General features: G+C 34.3%; 1 protein-coding gene across 1 annotated transcript; it reads left to right on the forward strand.

The window, feature by feature from the left end:
- Positions 1–63: 63 nt before the first annotated feature.
- Positions 64–10,925, forward strand: LOC148943908 (uncharacterized). The gene is made up of 4 exons (XM_089101278.1): positions 64–137; positions 1,913–2,002; positions 9,498–9,563; positions 10,729–10,925. Exons 1-4 carry the CDS (start codon positions 68–70, stop codon positions 10,923–10,925), a joined length of 423 nt encoding a protein of 140 aa, XP_088957404.1. The 5' UTR covers positions 64–67.
- Positions 10,926–16,384: the final 5,459 nt, after the last annotated feature.

A 16,384-nucleotide genomic window follows, 5' to 3' on the forward strand; every position in this document is an offset into this window, starting at 1 on the left:
TTTCCAAGTGTTGTTAATAGTATTATATGTTTTATAGCTGACATTAACTTCTTTCAGAGATAATATTATGGATGTCCCTCACGTTCCAAACATGGCTGAGCCTATCACCATTCCTGAGACTTCTGTTGTTAAAAATGGTAAGTTATCCAATAAAATTTTTGTAAATTTTTTTTAAAAAAACTGCTTTTCTAGAGTACATAATTGCTTCTTTTATTCTTGCTTCTAAAGTTCTCCTCAGTGAAAATAACAAAAAAAAAAAATAACATGCAACTGGATAAAAGCTAGGCAAAGAATGGCTATTTTAGTACACAAAAGTTTAGTTTATTAGCTATATTTTTTTATTTTGGGGAGACAACAAGTCTTCAAGTTGAAAAATTTTCTCTTACTATTTGCTGTTTGCAGGCGTAAACCATAAGAAAAATTAGAAAGCACAAATTAAAAAAGCAATAAGAAAAAAGTATTCCTACTAAAAGTGTCTATTCTGTGTGGCAGCCACAATAATTATCTATTCAGTATAAGGACTTGTTTTATTATTATTATCTATAATAATTTATTATATATTAATTATATGGACTATTTTATCTCTTATAATAAGTATTTTTTATTTTAAACCAAATTACCTACAATCTTTTTCATAACATTACTTGATGTTTGTTTGTTTCCTGTGATTATATTTTTGTGATTTGTAAATAAATCAAGAAAAAGAAAAGGCATTTATGTCATTTTTTATCTGTATTATTTCCTTTGCAAAAAGCACATAACTCCATATCAGCTTTTCCAAATTCTGTCAAGTTTCCCTGTTTTCCCAAACTTATTTTCAAGAGGTGTTCAGGTGTTGCTAGTTTTATATAATGCAGTCAATAGATTTCAAGAAGGGGAGGGGGGAGTGCAAAAAAAATTGATTTTTCAAGTTTTTTTGTAGATTTTAGACAATTTCCCCTTTCCTACCCTCCACATATTCACTTATGTTCCAATCTTTTTTTTTATATAAATATGTTGTATTTGTTCAGTATTGCTAAGTGTGAATATCCAATAGATAGGCTGACCTACCAAAGATATTCCAAGTTTTATTTTCCAGGAAACATTGTCTTTATGTTTGTTGTAAATAATATTTTCATCACATGGATTTGTTGTTGATTTTAATCAACAACAAATCCAATCAACAATCAATGCTTTTTCTTTGATTTAAGTTTAAGCCCTATTGAATCTAATGATAGTTTGACAACAAATAGGCTGATTTGTATGGTTGTTGTTTCTTAAAGTATTAAGCTTTCCTCTAGGCAATATTTGCTGTCAATTCAAAACCTTGTAAAAAGTAAGATTTTTTTCAGGGGGAGGGGGGAGGGTGTAGAAAAAATTATTCATATAATTGGTGATAATCTTTCAGTTATTTCATTAGAATTGGAAGGAAAAATATATCAATTATCAGCTATAGTATTTCAATGTTTCTGTCAAACAGGAAGTAGGGTATCTTTTTTCTCTTGTGTATATGCATGTTTTCCAAAATCATTTTACTAGTATAAAATCTGAAACAAAATGAATGAAAGATGCAAAAATGGAATTAATTGAACAATTTTGTCGTTTGACGCTAAAAGAAACTGGGATTAGCATCCATAGAAAAAACAACATTGCCACCAATCATTTGGTGGTTTTTTTTATACTAGATGATTAGCCAACTCATTAGCCAATCAACCGCATAACCTGTGGAAGAATTTTCAGGAATATTTATCACCTCTAAATCTAGACATTTTGTGTTGGCTATTTGCCAAAGATAGTTTGATTTCTGTCCTTATTAGGTTATTATTCATTTTCGTGGCAATTGTGTTGAAAAGGGGAAGCAGTTGGGCTTCTTTTATATGCTTTTCTATTGAATGCATTTGGTGTCTCTTTTATTTATGCTTTCTTTGAGAAGTTGAAGAGGCTTTACCATGTGACCATCAGGAGCTTCTTGAATTTACAACCCAGCTTTTGGAATTGGGCTCTGCATGTTTTGACAATGAAGGTACATTTCAAGCATTTTGTTTTTGTATAATCAAATATATTGGGTAATATTTTATTAGGAAAAGCTAGAAAAAATTAGACTTTGCTAGGTATTCATCATCTTAAGATTTGAAACTGCTGAAGCCATAACAAGATGAAAAAAAAAATAACTTGAAACTATGTAATGGATTATGGACAACAATTCCTGCCAATTCTGGAATTAGCAAATTTCTCTATAGAAAAAAATTGCTAATTTTGTTTAAAGAACTTGTTTCATTTCTAAAATAAAATATTAAACATTAGTGTCAAGTATTGTAGTGTCAATATTTTGTACTTGTATATTATTTTGTACAGTCACTCCAATTGTTTTGTCTCCATTGTTGTAAATCAAGCAGAAAATATATTATTTTTATTGTTGCATAAAGCTTTTAAATAGCATTACTAAACGTTTATAGTAAGACTTGAGTTTAAATTGGTTATTTATTGTAATTTCTGTTTGTTTTGGGTTTTATTTATTTATCAATGCTGATTTGCGGTAGTCTTACGCTTGGTAGATTATTTGATTTTGTTTTTGCTCATTTTTTGTTTAATAGTCTTACTTTTCTTTAAAAAACTTATTTTGTGGAAATTTTATAATTAATTTCTATCCATTTTTGTATTGACATATTCTTTTCAGGGAAAAAGAAAATAATACTTTAAATCTTTTCGTTTTTTTAAGACTTTCAACTTTAGCCTGCTATTTGTATGCAGGAGAAAATTTTTCCGCATTTTTTCACAATGCACACCCTTTTAAAAATCTGGATATAAATAGTAGTGTTTAATTTTGTTTCATACCTCCTCTAGTTGGCCTGAAATGGAAAACTTGATACCATTCACAAAAAAAATCTGCTTACTTTCTTTGATAGCTTGGATACACTTATACTATTTTGACTTGGTTAAATTTTAAGAGCAGAAGTAGTACCAAAAGTTGGAACATAATACCCTCAGTCTTTCTTGGGATACTGCTGAGATGCCTTATTGGGAATTAGCATAAACACAGTACATTTTGCTTTAATCTTAAGGCAACATTTAGTTTTTAAACATAAAGGCAAATGGGAGGGTGGGCGTGGTAGGGGATTGGTTGCCCTCAAAACACTTGACTATTAAAAAGGGCATCAGCCCTTTCTATTTTCAATCGAATGAGCCCTTTTGAAATTCCTACAACAAGTCCTTTGATACAAAGTGCCCTGGTCTAAACAACAACAACAAAAAATCATACATTATACCCACATCAATCTCTACTATAAAAATTTTAAGCCTTCCAATCACTTTCGACTATTAAAAAGGGCACTAGGCCTTTCCTTTTCCTATCGAATGAGTCTTTTTTGAGTTTCTACAACAACGCTTCCTATAAACACCTTATATGCCCCCAGGGTATAAATTGAAACCCTTACCCTAAGGGCTGTGAAGGTTGGTCGTCATACTCTAAGAGATAATTGTCAGATTTTACAACTACGTTAAATAAAATGGGTATTTCAAAATTTTGATTGGATGTATTTGGGAAAATGGTGGGCGTGAGAGGGGCTCTTGTTGGTCTCCCATCACTTTGAACTATTAAAAAAAGCCCTTTCAATTTCCAATCAAATGAGCCCCTTTGAAGTTTCTACAACAACGCTTTCAATCAAAACCTTATAAACCCCCAGGGCATAACTTACAACCCTTGCCCTGAGGGCTGGGGTTGTCATCCTCAAAGACCTAATTTCCAGAACTTTTTACTACGTTGAACAAAATGGCTATCTGAAAGTTTTGATTGGATGTGTTTTGGGGAATGGTGCGCATGAAAGCGTGGTTAGTTACCCTCCAATCATTTTCAACTTTTAAAAAGGACAGTTGCCCTCTCAATTTCCAATTGAATGAGCCAATTTTGAAAATTTTACAGCTCTATCTATAAAAACCTTATATGCCCCCAGGGCATAACTTACAACCTTTACCCTGGGGGCTCAGGGGGCTTGTCATCCTTAAATACATAATTTCCAGAACTTGCAACTACGTTGAACAAAATTGCTGTGTCTAAACTTTGATTGAATGTTTTTGGAGAAATAGTGGGCGTGAGAGGGGGGTCAATTACTCTCCACTCACTTTCAACAATAAAAAAGGGCAATTTCAATTCCCAAACAAATAAGCCCTTTTTGAAATTTCTACAACAACTTTCCATATAAACCTTATATGTCCCCAGGCCATAACTTACAACCCTTGCACTGAGGTCCAACCCTTGCACTGAGGGCTCTGAGGGGGTTATCATCCTAAAAGACCTAATTTTCAGAACTTTCAACTACTTTGAGCAAAATGCATATCTTGAAATTTTGATTGGATGGGTTTGGGGAAATGGTGGGCGTGAGAGGAGGGTTAATTGCTCTATTAAAATCGACTATTAAAAGGGCACTAGCCCTTTCAAAATCCAATTGAATGAGCCTTGATGTTTTTACAACATCAATTTCTATAAAAAAAAACCTTACATGCCCCCAGGGTATAACTTACAACCCTTGCCCTCTGGGTTGTGGGGGGAGGGGTTGTCATCCTTAAACACCTAATTTCCAAAACTTTCAACTACGTTGAATAAAATGGCTATCTAAAAATTTTGATTGGATGTGTTTGGGAAAAGGTGGTTGTGAGAGGGGGGTTAGTTGCCCTCAAATCACTTTCAACTATTAAAAAGGGCACTGGCCCTTTGAATTTCCAATCAAAAGAGCTCTTTTTCAAGTTTCAACGACAAAGATTTCTATAAAAACTTATACGCCCCCAGGGCATAACTTATAACCCTTGCCCTGAATACTGTGGGGGGAGTGTCCTGCTCAAAGGTATAATTTCCTGAACTTTAAACTGCGTGAAATAAAACGGCTATCTGAAAATTTTGATGTGATGTGTTTGGGGAAAAGGTGGGCGTGAGAGGGGTTAGTTGCCATCGAATCACTTTCGACTAATAAAAAGGGCACTAGCCCTTTGAATTTCCAATCGAATGAGCTATTTTTCAAGTTTCTACGACAAATATTTCAATAAAAACTATACGCCCCCAGGGCATAACTTATAACCCTTGCCCTGAAGACTGTGGTCTGAGTGTCCTGCTCAAAGGTTTAATTTCCCGAACTTTAAACTGCGTGGAACAAAATGGCTATCTAGAAATTTTGATTGGATGTGTTTGGGGAAATAGTGGGTGTGGAAGGGGTGTTAGTTGCCTTCCAATCACTTTCGACTATTAAAAAGGACACTAGCCATTTTAATTTCCAATCGGATGAGCCCTTTTTGAAGTTTCTATGACAACGCGTTTTATAAAACCCTTAAATGCCACCAGGGCATAACTTACAACCCTTTCCTGAGGGCTGTAGGGGGGAGGTGGGGGTTGTGATCCTCAAAGACCTAATTTCCAGAACTGAACACTACGTTGAAGAAAATGGCTATCTCATAATTTTGATTGGATGTGTTTGAGGAGAGAGTGGGGGTGAGAGAGGGGTTAGTTGTCCTCCAATCACTTTTGACTATTAAAAAGAGCACTCCTTTGAATTTCCTATCGAATGACCCTTTTTTGAAGTTTCTATGACAATACTTTCTATAAAAACCTTATATGCCCCCAGGGCATAATTTACAACCCTTGCCCTGAGGGCTTAGGGGGAGTTTCCTCCTCAAAACATAATTTTTCTCTGGAAATCAACTACGCTGAACAAAATGGCTATCTCAAAATTTTTACTTGATGTGTTTCAGGAAATGGTGGGCGTGGAAGAAGTGTTAGTCGCCTTCCAATCACTTTTGACTATTACAAGGGCACGTGCCACTCCAATTTCCAATTGAATGAGCCCTTTTTGAAGTTTCTACGACAACTTCTTTGATACGAAGTGCCCTGCTCCAAAAGAAAAAAAAATACATTGTGCCAACATTGTTCATATATGCCCCCAGGGAATGACTTAAAACCCTTGTCCTGAGGGTTTTCTGGGAGTATCCTCCTCAAAAATATATTTTCTATCTCGAAATCAACTATGCTGAACAAAATGGCTATCTCAAAATTTTGATTTGATGCGTTTGGGAGAATGATGGGCGTGGAGGGGGGGTCGACAAATTTCGACTATTAAAAAAGGCACTAGCCACTCCAATTTCCAATCGAATGAGCCCTTTTCGAAGTTTCTACGACAACTCCTTTGATACAAAGTGCCCTGCTATGGAAAAAAAATAATAATACATTGTGCTAACACCGTTCTTTACTTAGGCAGCGCGACGCGCTGCTTATGATTTATCTTTTTGTGATTTGTAAATAAATCAAGAAAAAGAAAAGGTGTTTATGAATAAGGTATATATTGGTGAATCAAGAGGATACACCAAACAATCAAGCTGTTGGTTTTTATCGTGTGACATTTATTATTGTCTTGTTGTCTTTGTCTTGCCATTTTTTATCTGTATTATTTCCTTGGCAAAAAGCACTTAATTCCATCAGGTTTTATCAACTGGTCCAAATTTTGTCAGGTTTCCCAGTTCTCTTAAATTTGTTTTCAAGAGGTGTTCAGGTGTTTCTAGTCTTATATACTGCAGTCAATAGATTTCGAGTAGGGGAGGTGGGAGTGCAAAAAAATTGACTTTTCTAGGGGTTTTTTTTAGGAGATTTTAGACAATTTTCTCTTTCCTACCCTCCACATATTCATTTATGTTCCAAATACTGTTTTTTTTATATTCACTATTTGTTCAGTATAGCTAAGTGTGAATATCTAATAGATAACTTTTGATTGACACATCAAAAAAAATTTTGATTGGATGTGTTCTGGGAAATGGTGGGCGTGGAAGGAGTGTTAGTTGCCTTCCAATCACTTTCGACTATTAAAAAGGGCACTAGCCATTTCAATTTCCAATCGGATGAGCCCTTTTTGAAGTTTCTACGACAACACGTTTTATAAAACCCTTAAATGCCACCAGGGCATAACTTACAACCCTTTCTTGAGGGCTGTGGGGAGGTTGGGGTTGTGATCCTCAAAGACCTAATTTTCAGAACTGAACACTATGTTGAATAAAATGGCTATCTCATAATTTTGATTGGATGTGTTTGGGGAAACAGTGGGCTTGAGAGGGGGGTTAGTTGCTCTCCAATCACTTTCGACTAATAAAAAGGGCACTAGGCCTTTGAATTTCCAATCGAATGAGCCTTTTTTGAAGTTTCTATGACAATGCCTTCTATAAAAACCTTATATGGCCCCAGGGCATATAAGGTTTTTCCCTTATATGCCCTCACTTGCCCTGAGGGCTTAGGGGGAGTTTCCTCCTCAAAACATATTTTTTCTCTGGAAATCAACTACGCTGAACAAAATGGCTATCTCAAAATTTTTACTTGATGTGTTTCAGGAAATGGTGGGCGTGGAAGGGGTGTTAGTCGCCTTCCAATCACTTTTGACTATTACAAGGGCACGTGCCACTCCAATTTCCAATTGAATGAGCCCTTTTTGAAGTTTCTACGACAACTTCTTTGATACGAAGTGCCCTGCTCCAAAGGAAAAAAAAATACATTGTGCCAACATTGTTTGTAAGGTTTTTCCCTTATATGCCCTCACTTGCCCTGAGGGCTTAGGGGGAGTTTCCTCCTCAAAAACATAATTTCTCTCTGGAAATCAAATACGCTGAACAAAATAGCTATCTCTAAATTTTATTTGATGTATTTCGGGAAATTGTGGGCGTGGAAGGGGTGTTAGCCTTCCAATCACTTTCGACTATTACAAGGGCACATGCCACTCCAATTTCCAATTGAATGAGTCCTTTTTGAAGTTTCTACGACAACTTCTTTGATACGAAGTGCCCTGCTCTAAAGGAAAAAAAAAAATAATACATTGTGCCAACATTGTTCATATATGCCCCCAGGGAATGACTTAAGACCCTTGTCCTGAGGCTTTGGGGGAATATCCTCCTCAAAAATATATTTTCTATGTCGAAATCAACTACGCTGAACAAAATGGCTATCTAAAAATTTGGATTGGATGTGTTTGGGGGAATGATGGGCGTGGGGGGGGACAAATTTTGACTATTAAAAAGGGCACTAGCCACTCCAATTTCCAATCGAATTAGCCCTTTTTGAAGTTTCTACGACAACTCCTTCGATACAAAGTGCCCTGGTATGGAAAAAAAAAATACATTGTGCTAGCATCGTTCTTTACTTAGGCAGCGCGACGCGCTGCCTATGATTATCTTTTTGTGATTTGTAAATAAATCAGGAAAAAGAAAAGGTGTTTATGATAAGGTATATATTGGTGATTGTAGAGGATACACCAAACAATCAAGCTGTTGGTTTTTATCGTGTGACATTTATTATTGTCTTGTTGTCTGTCTTGCCATTTTTTATCTGTATTATTTTCTTGGCAAAAAGCACTTAATTCCATCAGGTTTTATCAATTTGTCCAAATTCTGTCAAGTTTCCCAGTTCTCTTAAATTTGTTTTCAAGAGGTGTTCAGGTGTTGCCAGTTTTATATATTGCAGTCAATAGATTTCGAGTAGGGGAGGTGGGAGTGCAAAAAAAATTGATTTTTCTAGTGTTTTTTTTAGTAGATTTTTGACAATTTTCCCTTTTCTACCCTCCACATATTCATTTATGTTCCAAATACTGTTTTTTTTTTAATATTTACTATTGTTCAGTATAGCTAAGTGTGAATATCTAATAGATAACCTACTAAAGATATTCCAAGTTTTATTTTCCAGGAAACATGGTCTTTTTGTTTGTTGTAAATAATATTTTCATCATATGGATTTGTTGTTGACTTTAATCAACAACAATCAATACTTGTTCTTAGATTCAAGCTTAAGCCCTATTGAATCTAATGACAGTTTGACCACAAGTAGTCTGATTTGTATGTTTGTTGTCTCTTAAAGTATCAAGCTTTCCTCTAGCCAATATTTGCTTTCAATTGAAAGCCTTGTAAAAAGTAAGATTTTTTCCAGGACGAGGGGGGGAGGTAGAAAAAATTATTCATATAATTGGTGGTAATCTTTCAGTTATTTCATTAGAATTGGAAGGGAAAATATATCAATTATCAGCTTTAGTATTTCAATATTTCTGTCAAACAGGAAGTAGGGTATATATTTTCTCTTGTGTATCTGCATATGTTTTCCAAAATCATTTTACCAGCATAAAATCTTAAACGAAATGAATGAAAGGTGCAAAAATAGAATTAATTGAACAATTTTGTTGTTTGACGCTAAAAGAAACTGGGACTAGCATTCAAAGAAAAAAGCAACATTGCCACCAATCATTTGGTGTTTTTTTTATGCTAGATGATTAGCCAACTCATTAGCGTATCAACCGCATAACCTGTTGAAGAATTTTCAGGAATATTTATCAACTCTAAATCTACACGTTTTGTGTTGGCTATTTGCCAGATATAGTTTGATGTTTGTCCTCATAAGGGTCATTATCCATATTTGTGGCAATTGTGTTGAAAACGGGGAAGCAGTTGGGCTTGTTTTGTAAGCTTTTCTGTTGAATGTGTTTGATGTCTCTTTTATTTATTCTTTCTTTCAGAAGTTGAAGAGGTTTTACCAAGTGACCATGAGGAGCTTTTTGACTTTTCAACACAATACTTTTGTCGTAAGTATTGTAGTGTAAATATTTTGTACTTGTAGATGATTTTGTACAGTCACTCCAATTGTTCTATCTCCATTGTTGTAAATCCAGCAGAAAATACATTATTATTATTATATAAAGCTTTCAAATAGCATTACTAAACGTTTATAGTAAGACTCAGTTTGCCTTCTGAATTTTTGGAAAACTCATGAAAAAAAATAAGTGTTAAACACAAAACAATTCAGTCATTTTCAAATATTCCCCTAAAGTAGACCTCTACTTTAAAAGCAAAGATAGAACTGTTGCGTAAATCAGCGCTGTATTTATGGTATTTGCAAATATTTAAAGTGATTATGCTACCACATGTAGAAATTTCCATAAACAACTCTAGAAAAAGACAGTCTAAACAAAAGTCAAATAAACAAAAGTTTAAATGGTGAGATATTCAGTTACAAAAGAATGTCCAGCATTTATAGGAGTAAGTCAGAGAGGAAGAGGATCTTCTTTAGAAAGAAGTGAAAACTATTATTCCGTTATGTCCAAAACAGTATTATTAGTAAAAAAAAAAAGAAAAAGAAAATGGGGCAAAAATAAAGCCACTTTCAGGAATGACATGCACATGAGCTTTGATATTTTTCTTATTATTGTATTTTCAGTAGAAACAAAAATTAAAGATATTTTGTAATATAAAATAATGGAACATGACCTATTTCTACACACTTACAAGCCACTCTCTTTCAACGTAGTAAGGGCAGTGGCGTAACAAGGTGGCGCAGACCACGTAGGGTGGCACTCTCCAGGTGTTGGAACCAGGAGAAGTAAACGGAAGGTCACTTCTGAAGTATATTATATATGAAGGGTATTTTTCCATCGTTAGTCTTAGCTACTAAAGCTTATGGCTTTTTTGTGAGCTAGCTAAATACTCTGGCTTTATATCTCATACTTAACAACGTCCTGCGATTCAAATCTCACATTCTATCTTAAGCCCCAATTTAGTCTTTGGATAAAATGCTAATTTTTGAAATTGGTTTCCTATTTATCTAATTATCTCGCTTTAATTTGTTCAGTTTTCATATTATATGTTATTTTTTACATTTATTGTCTGTTTTATTATGTCTGGGGGACTTATTAATTATTTAGAATATTTATAATATTTTGCTTATTTTCTGTCTCTTTATTTTTGTTATAGAAGCTGAATATGCTTCGCCAAATGTTGTCGAAACGATCAGAGAAACTTCTAATTCTACTTTATCACCTGAGCAGCAACAGCTACCTTTAAGTGTTGCATCTAGAATATCCAATTTAACATCTGTGTTGGACTCTCAAGATCTGGATTGTAATGATGAAGGTATATTTGATAATAATAGCATTGTAATATTAGTTTGAAAAAGGAAATTCCCCATTTCACGCATTCCCCAACCTAATTAAATGCACTCATTTTCCTTTATCTCACTCTATTGGACTATTGATCTACTAAATGCCATATTGGTCCCTCCAATGCCATATTGGTCCTTCCATTATATTGATAACATCGTAAATTTTAACATAAACAAGCAGCAATTCTAAAATACCAACTAGCTAAAGAAAAAACAATATTCTAGTTTCAATAATCAAAAAATTCCAGTCAACATAAAAATTTCCCAAAATAAGAAAAAACGTTGTTTTAATATCTGAACAATTAGAAAAAGTAAAACATGGTAACCGTACTAAATATAGAAGAACTTGAGGTAGAGCTACAGAATTAAAAACATGAGTTAATGACTTTCTAGTCAAAACATCCTGGAGAGAAATTACCCTTCCAAAATCTGCAGAGATGCAAGAAAAGGATGAATTTTATTATATTTGGTGGACAAAGGGATAGCAAAGGACCATAAGGAATATCTAAAAAAAGAAAAGAGCATTACATAATTTTTTTTTTTAAGTGTGATATCAACTTTCTTCATGTTTTTACAGCGTTTAAAAAGTCTTACCAAAAGTGTTTGGCAGGCTAAATTTGCATTTCTAATGATATGGTAGCGCATCAAAATAAATCAAATGTTAAGCACAAAAAAATTGTGACAATTTTTCGCGCGTGAGGCTCTTATCTTTAAAAATAACTGAACTGCCTTTTGAAGCAACTGAAAAGTTAAACTAGTGCTGCGTGACTTTCGCTATGTGTGAACTTAGTTGCCAAAGTGGAAATTTATGCCAAATGGAAGCTGATTCAAAACAACAGTTTTTATTTACATTCAGCAAAACAATAATATTTTATTGTTTAAATATTCTTTTGAGAATTCTAAATTAAAAGATCCCGAAGCCGATCAAAAATGATGTCAGTTTTAAATGAAAATTATGTCAATAAAATTTGTATCTCTCCTCTTACCCCTCCTTCTTCTTGAATTTTCTGCATTGGTTGTGTAGGTTGTTAAAGTTTGTTCCCTCTGCAAGTTTTGTTTGTCAATGTCGACAGTTATGATATCATTTGATAGTTGAGTTAGTTTTAGCCATTCATCCAAGCACATTTTTGAAATTTACGTTGAATTTTTCATAGTTAAAAACAAAGACATTAAATATAATTAGACATTAGATATAATTATGCATTAAATGAATAAAAATTGAAGACTCTAAATATAGGTAAAATTTCCAATTTTTAAGCAAGTTTTTATAATTCTCTGTTAAAAATTCTGAGTAATTTCGTATTTCTGACTCGTTGAATTCACAGATTCGAAAACAATGAATCCCACTATACAAGTGCCTTGTTCACTTAATGCAAGTTAGATCTGTAGGCTTGTCGCAACATTATATATTTGAAGGGGAATATAAACCATAGGCCCAATGGAGTGTTTGAAATCCAATGCTTAGTCTATTTCTCTCTTCTTTTTTTTATAAACTTGTTTATGGTAGTGTTAAAATAAAGTAGAATGTAGCAACTGAAAATGGTGTCAGTTATTATGCTTTCTAGTGTCAACCCCCTCTCGTGCTCACTCAATTTTTGCAAAAGATCAGATGCAAGTAAAATTGCTAACTATTGTTTTCCCAAGTTTAATAATACTACTAGTACTACTATCGACACACCGAAGCAGCGAAACGCTTGAGGCCAGCACAGCTTCGCGTGCTCCTCCATCCCAATTTATTCGAGGCCCACCTCTTCGTACCCTCCCAGGACGTTCCCATGTCCCTTGTATATTTCTTTATGATGTCGTCCCACCTCAACCACGGAAGACCTGCTTTCCGTTTAACCCTAGGCGGTTGGCCGAAAAGGACAAGCTTTGGCAATCGGTCATCCTCCATCCGCAGAACGTGCCCTAGTCATCTCAACCTTTCTCTCAATTATAGCCCTATAAAGCAGTATTGAACACCACTTTTCGTACAGCCTATCGTTTGAAACATAATCAGTCAGTTGGGTACTCAAAACAATCCGTAGGTGATTTCTTCTTATTCGGAGTTTCAATTTCTTTCTATTCATTTTAATCATATTTTAATTCATTTTGCTGACACTTTCATTTAGGATGTTTAAATCATCAACATAATCTATGTCCAGAGGTTTTACCTTCTTTGGATTCCGTGTTCTCCCATTGCCTTTCTTGTGCTTCTTAAGACAAGGTCCATAAAAATAATCTATATAAATGGGTATAGAACACAACCCTGCTTAACTCGAGATTTAATACGAGACATGCTATTTTATAGCTTTAATACGAAAGTAAAACTTTCGAGGACATAGATATGCTGATGATTAATACGAAAATAAGGAAAGCCGTATTTCCTACGTTAACCGAATTAATGTTACTCTCGTACATAGCAAAAAGTGTTATTGTCATTAAAACTGTATTTGTCTGGTATACTGTATAAGGATAAGTCTTTGGTTTACAATAACGTAATCAATCTGTGATTAGCTGTGATTAGAACCCATAGTAGATAATTAAATTTGAAGAGGTTTTCAGCCCGAAAAAGAGGTTTTAGCCCACCCCCACCAAAACAGAGAAAGCCCATAGCAATTATCCAATAATCAAAATCTCGTGCGAATGCTTTCTCGTTTAATAGGATATAATTTCCTTGAATGGTGCCACTCCTCGTGTAGGAATAGTGTTGACTGCAATGTCCCCAGTCTTGTGGGTAACCCGACAGGGTCAAAGCTCTGTTCCCCTTTTATGGTCTTCCTCTCCGTCTATTATTTAACAGCCGATTATTATTTAACGGCTATTTAACGATTTTTATAGAAGTTCTTCTGTAGCATGAACCTGCTATTAGTTCTCAAAGTTAAATAAATAAATTTTAATTAATTTAAATTAAATTTTAATCTGTTAATTTTATCTTTTTCGATATTGTTGAAACTAATCACGAAATTTAATACAATAATCTTCAAAAAAAATAAACGTCGCTGATTGGCGCGTGAAGTCGCGGCCGTGTGAACCCTGGATGCGAGATATTATGCAAGTGTGAATTAAGGGCTTGCCCAAAATTTTATTTATTTAATTTCTTTTGCAGTCGAAACTATGATCTTCCCCATAAAATTCTAGTCGTTGCAACTCCAAGGAAAGCAGAGAAAGTTTAAATAACAGTGACAAAATGAACAGTACAGCTGCCAATTTAGGTCATACAGTATACATAGGTGGAAAACTTGGCTATCTCAAAAGTTTACCAATAAAAAATAAGAAGCAACTCGGCCCATTAGTAACCGAAACTCCAAAAACGGAATTTTGACAAAAATACTTACATCAGTACCATTGCCTTTTTATGCTGATTCCAAGTATGTAAAATTTATTAAGTATAATGTTATCCATAAAAAGCTACGAGCCTGATTTTCAAAAAGGGAGAAGGAAACACCCCCAAAAGTCCAGCGATCTTAATGAAAATCACACTATCAGATTCAGAATATCTTAGAACCCTATTCTAGAGGTTTCTAGGTCTTATCTACAAAACGTGGATTTTTGCATTTTTTGTCAGAAGAAAGATAACGGATACGAGTTTATTTTGTTTTGTTTTTTTTTTCCCAGGGGTGATCGTACCGAACCAATGGCCCTAGAAGATCGGGAGAGGGCTCATTCGAACGAAAATAAGAGCTTTAGAGCTCTTTTTAAATGACCAAAACAATTGGAGGGCAACTAGCCCCCACATCCCATGTCCCTTTTCCCCCAATGATATCCGATCAAACCTTTGAGATAACAATTTTATGGTTTTTATCTCAAATTTTATCTCAAAGGTGTAATACAGTGTACTTAGGTGTACAGTGTACGTGTTTGATGGCTTATCTCCAATGTCTTAGTTTTGTGTATGACTTCAATGCTCAAAAGATTGTTAACTTAAAGGAATATCTAAATAAGTGAGAATCATTAACTCGAAAAAAAGACATACATTTCAGTCTACATAAAATATTTGTAGGCTAAAAACGAAAGCTGAACATCAATTTAGTTTAAACCTAAGTTTGTTCAGAAATCACGGTGAAAGGGGGGCACCTTTTCCCGTATACCTCCATTTTTAGAACTACACAATTATTTTCTGGTGGCTACGAGTTTATTGTTACAATGGCCTTCCTAGTTTATAGACCGTTGCGATTAAATTAGTTTTCAAAGTAAAATTATGATAAAAGTTTAGTATAAGTTCAACTAGGGGAGAGGGATAGAAAAGGAAGTTATTCGTTAAAACTTATCTATTTTTTTTAATCCCGTATGATTTTCAAGTTTTAAAGCTGATAAAAAAAAATTATATCATTATTCTAATTCTAATTCCTCTATGAAGTGAAACTATTTTTAAGTTTCGTTCTTTCATATTTGTTTCTTTCGAAAGTGGTAGGCTGTGTAGATCCCAAAAAGGTAACAGTTATAGAAGGTTCACTTTTCATTTGTAATTGTTATGATGTCTAATTATTGAATCGTTTTCACCTTATTTAATTTTAATAGAACAATTTTTTACTATATAGATGATGCAATCTACTGTGTGCAATTCTGGTGGTGTGAATTAAGCAAATCTTTTTGGCCCAAAACCAATCGTGAAGGTTAAGAAAACTTTTTCTCAGTCAAGCCATTTGGCTGATCACCAAAGAATGCACACCGGGGATACACCGTTTAAATGTGAGGTCTGTGAGAAAACTTTTTCTCAGTCAAGCCATTTGATTAAGCATCAAAGAGTACATACTGGTGAAAAACCCTTTAAATGTGATATATGTGATAAAACTTTTTCTCAGTCAAGCAGTTTGATTAACCACCAAAGAGTACATACTGGTGAGAAACCGTTTAAGTGTGAAGTATGTAAGAAAACTTTTTCTCTGTCATGCAATTTGATTACGCACCAAAGAGTACATACTGGGGAGAAACCGTTTAAGTGTGATGTCTGTGAGAAAACATTTTCTGAGTCAAGCAATTTTGTTCGCCACCAAAGAGTACACACGGGTGAAAAACCCTTTAAATGTCATATATGTGAGAAAACATTTTCTAAGTCAAGCACTTTCATTAAGCACCAAAGAGTACATACTGGTGAGAAACCGTTTAAGTGTGATGTATGTGAGAAAACATTTTCTGTATCAAGCAATTTGATTACGCACCAAAGAGTACACACGGGTGAGAACCCGTTTAAATGTGATATATGTGATAAAACCTTTTCTCAGTCAAGCAATGTCATTAATCACCAAAGAATACACACTGGGGATAAACCGTTTAAATATGAGGTCTGTGAGAAAACTTTTTCCCAGTCAAGCAATTTGATTAAGCACCAAAGAGTACATACCGGGTAAACCGTTCCGTTGTTTTTTGCTACTCATTTATATATTTTTAGTCAGTTCATTAATTGATTTGTGGAACATGTTGTTCATTTTTTTAGTGATTTTGTTTTTACTTGTTCGTTCCCTTTGGCTATGACTTTCTCCCCCCCCC

Source organism: Artemia sp. Qi Xiang Cuo, chromosome 15, assembly GCF_049724085.1.
Source record: "Artemia sp. Qi Xiang Cuo chromosome 15, ASM4972408v1, whole genome shotgun sequence".
Lineage (NCBI taxonomy): Eukaryota > Metazoa > Arthropoda > Branchiopoda > Anostraca > Artemiidae > Artemia > Artemia sp. Qi Xiang Cuo.

Excerpts from the sequence above, each read along its gene's own strand:
- LOC148943908 (XM_089101278.1), top strand. The coding sequence starts at position 68 with ATGGATGTCCCTCACGTTCCAAACATGGCTGAGCCTATCACCATTCCT. Across the intron at positions 138-1,912 it reads GACTTCTGTTGTTAAAAATG|TTGAAGAGGCTTTACCATGT; the intron begins GTAAGTTATCCA and ends TTCTTTGAGAAG. Across the intron at positions 9,564-10,728 it reads TTCAACACAATACTTTTGTC|AAGCTGAATATGCTTCGCCA; the intron begins GTAAGTATTGTA and ends TTTTTGTTATAG.